The sequence below is a fragment of the Gopherus evgoodei genome, unplaced genomic scaffold (genome assembly GCF_007399415.2).
Source record: "Gopherus evgoodei ecotype Sinaloan lineage unplaced genomic scaffold, rGopEvg1_v1.p scaffold_46_arrow_ctg1, whole genome shotgun sequence".
In the NCBI taxonomy this organism is placed as follows: Eukaryota; Metazoa; Chordata; order Testudines; family Testudinidae; genus Gopherus; species Gopherus evgoodei.
Window position 1 is genome coordinate 1,402,234 of NW_022060067.1, and position 7,125 is coordinate 1,409,358.

General features: G+C 44.2%; 1 protein-coding gene across 1 annotated transcript; it reads left to right on the forward strand.

Moving 5' to 3' along the window:
• The first annotated feature begins 221 nt into the window (after window positions 1-221).
• On the forward strand, window positions 222-1,733 carry LOC115642850 (olfactory receptor 6B1-like). The gene has a single exon (XM_030546543.1). It carries the CDS (start codon window positions 665-667, stop codon window positions 1,679-1,681), a length of 1,017 nt encoding a protein of 338 aa, XP_030402403.1. The 5' UTR covers window positions 222-664; the 3' UTR covers window positions 1,682-1,733.
• The last annotated feature ends 5,392 nt before the right edge of the window (window positions 1,734-7,125 follow it).

The following is a 7,125-nucleotide window of genomic DNA, read 5'->3' on the forward strand; positions in this document are numbered from 1 at the left end:
GTTGTATTTTATTACTGCTATGTAGTTAATGTTGGGAATCAGAAAAGGCACTGCCAGTCCCTTACCACGTCACCATCACCTCCACAGGAATTAAGAGAGAATTTACTCCACTTCAGAACGTATGGCAAAAACTGATCTCTTGAAATGAAAATTATTCCTTCGCCTACAAGGCACTGAAATGCTGAATATACCAGAATATATGGTTAGATTAATTTCCATTAGTTCTAACAGAAGATCGTGCCTAAGGATACTAGACTGCACTGGAAATCTCAGTGCAAAATATTGGTTGATGTATTTATTGATTTTAACTTTTAAGTCATGGCATGATTCTGGTCATTGCCTGAAGTGAAATACTGCATTTAAACATAATTGTTAAGCTCCAGTAAGTTACTAGCTGGGATATGACAGTAGATAAAGAGGTGGTCTGATCTGTCATATCAGTACTCGACTACCAGAGAAATGGATTATTATATTAGTCATTGCTCTGATATGGCAGAATGAGGTCTTCATGGATACCAATGATCTGTCCTCTGACTGAAACTCCTAGCATTTACCTCTGAAGTCTACATTTAGTCTTAAACTTTCAGCCTGTAACCAGGAGAGGGAGGGGACTTTCTGAATATTTACACAATTAATTCACAAGACTTGATTAACTTTTAACTCTATGTTCTTCCAATTCAATTACAGTTTGTTTTCTTGTTCCTTGACTCAACTCATGGCAGACAGAGACTGGAGGAATCAAACAGTTGTCACAGAATTCATCTTCCTGGGATTTGGGGATCTCCCTGACCTGAAAATTCTTCTCTTCCTGATGTTCCCAGTGATCTACATCGCAACCATGAGTGGAAACATCATCATCATTGCTCTAGTTGTGGCTGATCAGCACCTTCACACCCCCATGTACTTCTTCCTGGGGAACTTGTCCTGCTTGGAGACCTGCTACACCTCAACCATCCTGCCCCAAATGCTGGCCAATCTCCTGACTGGGGACAAAACCATCTCATTCAGTGGCTGCTTCACACAACTGTATTTCTTTTGTGCTCTGGTGGCTACAGAATGCTATCTCCTAGCAGCAATGTCTTATGATTGCTATTTAGCGATATGTAAACCTCTGCACTATTCAGCTCTTATGAATAGCAGGTTTTGCCTCCAGTTGGCTGCTGGGTCATGGCTGAATGGTTGTTTGGCTTCTGCCATATTTGTATTATTCATGTCTCACTTAATATTCTGTGGCCCGAATGAAATTGACCATTTCTATTGTGATCTCATTCCATTGATAAAACTTTCCTGCAGTGACACACACCTGATCGTATTGCTAGATTTCGTGCTGTCCTGTGTATTCACACTGCCTCCATTCCTACTAACACTGACATCCTATGTTTGTATCCTCACCACCATCCTGAGAATCCCTTCCACCACAGGGAGGCAAAAGGCATTTTCCACCTGCTCCTCTCATCTCATTGTGGTGACGATTTACTATGGGACCCTAATGGTTGTCTACATGCTACCGAAACGTGACACATTAAGCTTCCTAAACAAAGTACTCTCTCTTTTCTATATAGTCCTGACTCCCCTGGTAAATCCCCTCCTCTACAGCCTGAGAAACAGAGAGGTCAAGGAAGCCTTGAGCAAAGCAGTGAGTAAATATGTGGCTTTCACAAAAACATGCAGAGACTCCTAGATTATAACTTTGCCTAAACCAGCCAGGCAGCTGTGAAAACCTCAGGCTACCAGCTCCCACTGCAATTCAGTTGAAATCCCCCATTGAAAATCTCACCACTAATGTGAAATAAATGGAGATGATCTGCATGGAGTTACTGAGACAGTCTTTGTAGTGCAGTGCTGCGTCCATGTTACACAACATATAGGAAAGTGAGGTTACGGACAGCTGTCACTCGCTCATGTTCAGCACTGAGACACTCAGTATGTTTATATTTTTCTCCATCGTACTGGCTAAATATTCACCCTATGGGATGAACATATACAACATCTGAAAATGCACAGAGCTGACATTGTGTAAGGCACTAAACCTGCTAATTATGCAAATAAATCCCTGTGTATATTCCCTGTTCATTATTTCGCTATGTTAGGTAATAAAGTCTTGTAATCAAATTCAGACAGTCAAATACCAACAAAACACAGCGGGTGACATCATGTTTGTTTCTGCAGATCATTTGTTAATCCCCTAAATATGAAACAGAGAATCCAGCCGGAGCTCAGGACAGTGTTGTCCATCTAAGTGGAAGGACCAGGGAGAAGAGTGGCCATAGCCACCTTCCCATCATGGAGTTTTTAACTAGGCACCAGGCAGAGTGACGACAATTTTAACCTTTTTTTTTCATTTCCATAAAAAGCAATTTTTAATCAAAATTAATGGTTGGACAATGAAAATACTAACTCCTGGGGCAGCATAGATGGGGACGTAAGCCTTGGAAATCTGCCATCCCTGAGATTGTGCTTATTGCCATCATACCTCTCTGCAAACCAGCCGCCTTCACTGCACTCACACAGACTGGATGCAAACAGCCAGGCCTCAGCAGTGACCTCTGGACACTTCACCAGGAATAGCTGTATAATTCTTATCTGAGCTAAACCTGGCTGTGACCAATTACGGCAAAGCAACAGCTCCAGGCTCACAGGGCCCTTGGAGGCTGAGATGTTGGGCAAACAGAGAGATAGACTCACAAGCTAGTGCCAATGGGACTGTCCAGACCCAGCAGTGGGTTTGCCAGGGCACACGTAGAACTGAGGCCATACCTAGGGTCAGGTTTATCAAACGGTCACCGAGGAGGGACTTGGCATGCGGCCCTGCAGGGTAGAAGCTGCTCTGCTGCTGCCAGCTGCACAGAGCAGTTCAAAGGGAGGGGATTGGTTACGTTGAGCATCCCCAAAACTGACTGCAATGAGCACCTGTCCTGAGAGGGCTAGTTCTCAGCGCAGGATGCCTAGCCAGTCCTATGTGCCTTAGACAGCTCTGCTGCACTCAGGGCCCTCTCCTTGGAGCGCGAGGCAACCTATGGTGAGATGAAGTAATTACCACCTACCAATGGGCAGAATTCCTGTGATGCCCAAATGGCAGGGCTCACTCTCTGGGAGCATGTCAGGGCTTGGCCAGAGGCAGGGGAGGTGGACACCGGTGAGAACAGAAGGACTCCAGCACTGCGGGAAGGATTTTCCGAGGTCCCTAATGGAATTATGCACCCAAATCTCTGTGAAATGAGAGTTGGGTATTTAACATCCTTAGATGCCTCTGAGAATCTCAGCTTGAAGAGCCGCTGGGATTCTATTTCAGTAGGTTCAATCTATGCATTTCCATTGGAAACAGAAATTCCCTCTATTGATGGGACACCCCTGCTGAACCTTTGAGTGCTGCTGCTGTTGTTGTAGGTGCTGTTGTAGCCACTAATGTTGCAAACATGCTGTTTTACGATTTGGTTCTCAGTGGCTCTAATTTGGAGCAGTGCACACCTAGCAGTAGGTAAGAAATTAGAAGAGATGAGATTATGCTCCCTAGGGTCACTAGAGGGCAGAGGAATGAGAAAGTTGCAGCCCTTCTGACCAATAGGCAACCAATAGCAGCCAAAGCGGAAGGGCAAGACAGGAGAAAATATGCTGCCAAATGACCACCCAAGGAAAGAGAAAAGGAAGGTGAAGCAGTTTAATGCTCTATAAGTGGTGAGGAAAGGACCAAGAGGAGATAAGGACCTCTATGTTTGTAATGAACAATGGATAGTAGCAGATGTTGCAGAGTCAGAAGTGAGCAGTTTTCTAAATAATGGCCAGCAGGTGACATGGGTCAAGAACTGGAAAAAGGCAGTGATAGAATAATTCATCAATCCATTAACAATCCAGACTGTCTGTCACGTTATTGATTTGAACTGGGACCATATAGAACAAGGATGCAATGAAGGTCCTGTAGTGGCACCAAATTTTGTACAAAGGGGGTCAAATGAGGTGTCTAAGACAAGGTTATGGTTTGCTGGTTATGATTATGCTGTCTATATGTGTGTATCAATTTTGTAGTTGAAGTTATGAATATTGGCTCTATATTGTCTGTATTTCAAACTTATGCTATGCTTCTGGGAGACATCCCGGACAAGTTGGTGTTAGCTCTGCCTAGCCTATTGATGGCCCATTAAGGACCGTCAGCTATACAATTGACCCATTGAGAGAAGGCATTGTAACTCAGCAAAGTATGCAGGAACTCGCCTATGTGACTCCAGACTCCATTTTGTTGTAATTTTCCACAGTTCGAAAACAAAGAGCTGTTTTTACACCAGGAAAAGACTATAAAAGGCTGATGCCTCCTCTCCATCTGCTTTTCAATCCTGCTTCTTACCTTTGAAGGGACTTTGCTACAAACAGAAGGGCTGAACAAATGACTGCATGACCCATCCCAGCTGGGAATGCACTCCAGAGACTTGATCTTGAACCTGCAATTTATTCTATCATTGCTATAATCCTGAACCAAGAACTTTGTCATTGCTGTAAATTATTGATTCTACTTAACCAATTCTAGCTCTCATCTATTTCTTTTTTTCTTTTATGAATAAACCTTTTGATTTTAGATTCTGAAGGACTGGCAACAGCATGATTTGTGGGTAAGATCTGATTTGTATATTGACCTGGGCCTGGGGCTTGCTATGTTGGGATCAAGAGAACCTTTTTTATTTTACTGGAGTATTGGTTTTCATAACCATCCATTCCCATAACTAATGACACTGGTAGTGATACTGGGAAACTGGAGTGTCTAAGGGAATTGCTTGTGTGACTTGTGGTTAGCCATTGGGGTGAGAGCAAAGTCGTCTTTATCTAGCTGGTTTGGTTTGCCTTACAGGTGGAAAAACCCCAGCCTTGGGCTGTAACTGCCCTGCTTTGAGCAATTTGTCCTGAACTGGCACTCTCAGTTGGGTCCCGCCAGAACCAGCATCGTTACACTATCATGCTGGGAAAAGACCACTAGATGGCAGCAGCATAGAGGAAGCGAGAGGGGGTGTCAGAAATATTGACTAGTGACTGACAGATTTCAGAAACCAACACGCTAATGGAAAGTTATACTGTTAAATGTCAGGAGGGTAGCCTTGTTAGTCTGTTTCCACAAAAACAATAAGGAGTCCGGCGGCACCTTAAAAGCTAACAGGTTTATATGGACATAAGCTTTTGTGGGTAAAAAACCACTTCTTCCGATGCATGGAGTGAAATGTATAGATACAAGCATGAATATACTGGCACATGAAGAGAAGGGAGTTACCTTACAAGGGGAGAACCAGTGTTGACAAGGCCAATTCAATCAGGATGGATGTGATCCACTCCCAGTAATTGATGAGGAGGTGTCAATACCCAGAGAGAGAAAATTGCTTTTGTTGTGAGCCAGCCACTCCCAGTCCCTGTTCAAGCCCAAATTAATGGTGTTAAGTTTGCAAATGATTCATAGCTCTGTAATTTCTCTTTGAAGTCTTTTTTTTTCTCCACAAGATGGCTACTTTTAAATCTCTTATTGAATATCCAGGGAGATTGAAGTGTTCTCCTACTGGTTTCTGTATGTTACCGTTCCTGATGTCTGATTTGTATCCATTTATTCTTTTTCATAGAGACTGAGCTGTTTTGCCAATGTATATGGCAGAGGGGCATTGCTGGCACGTAATGGCATATATCACATTAGTAGATGTGCAGGTGAATGAGCCGCTGATGGTGTGGCTCATCATGTGATTGGGTCCTAAGATGATGTCACTAGAGTGGATATGGAGACAGAGTAGGCAACAAGGTTTGCTATAGGGATTGGTTCCCGGGTTGGTGTTTCTGTGGTGTCTGGAAGCGTGGACTGGCCTGCCTCCCAAGGTCTGTGAGAGTGAGGGATCGGGTTTCCAGGATAGGTTGTAGATGGTTGATGATGTGCTGGAGAGGTTTTAGCTAGAGCTGTACGTGATGGCCAGTAGTGTTCTGTTATTTTTCTTGTTGAGTCTTTCTTGTAGTCGGTGACTTCTGGGTACCCATCTCACTCTGGCAATTTGTCTCCTCACTTCCCCAGGTGGGTATTGTAGTTTTAAGATCTTGTAGGTGTTTGCCTCTGTCTGAGGGATTGGCACAAATTCAGTTGTATCTTAGGGCTAGGCTGTAGACAATGGATCATGTGATGTGTCCTGGAGGGAAGCCGGAGGCATGTAGATAAGTATAGCAATAAGCAGGTTTCCAGTATAGGATGGTGTTTATGTGACTATCACTTATTTGTACAGCAGTGTCCAGAAGGTGGATCTCTTGTGTGGACTGGTCCAAGCTAAGGTTGATGGTAGAGTGGAAATTGTTGAAATCCAGGTGGAATTCTTCAAGGACCTCCTTCCTGTGGGTCCATATGATGAAGACGTCATCAATATAGCACAAGTAGAGGAGGGGCACTAAGAGACGAAAGCTGAGGAAGCATTGTTCTAAGTCAGCCATAAAAATGTTGTCATACTGTAGGGCCATGCGGGTACCCATAGCAGTGTCGCTGACTTGAAGGTATAAGTTGTCCCCAAATCTGAAATGGTTGTGGGTGAGGACAAAGTTATGAAGCTCAGCCACCAGGTGTGCCATGGGCACATCAGGGATACTGTTCCTAACAGCTCGTAGTCCATCCTTGTATTGAATATTGGTATGAAGAGCTTCTACATCCATGGTGGGCAGGATGATGTTTTCAGGAAGATCACCAATGCACTGTAGTTTTCTCAGGAAGTTGGCGGTGTCTCGGAGATAGCTGGGAGTGCTGGTAGTGTAGGGTCTGAGGAAAGAGTCCAAATAATCCTGCTGTAAGAGTACCAATGCCTGAGATGATGGGGCATCCAGGGTTTCCAGGTTTATGGATCTAGGGTAGCAGATAGAATACTCCTGGTCGGGGCTCTAGGGGTGTGTCTGTGTAGATTTGTTCCTGTGCTGTACCAGGAAGTTTATTGAGCAGATGGTGCCATTGCTTTGATACTCCTCAGTGGGATTGGAGGATAGTGGCATGTAGAATGTGGTGTTGGAGAGTTGTCTGGCAGCCTCCTGTTCATAATCCGACCTGATCATGATGACTACAGCACCTCCTTTGTCAGCCCCTTTGATTATAATGTCAGAGTTCTTTCTGAGGCTGTGGATGGCCTTGCATACCAT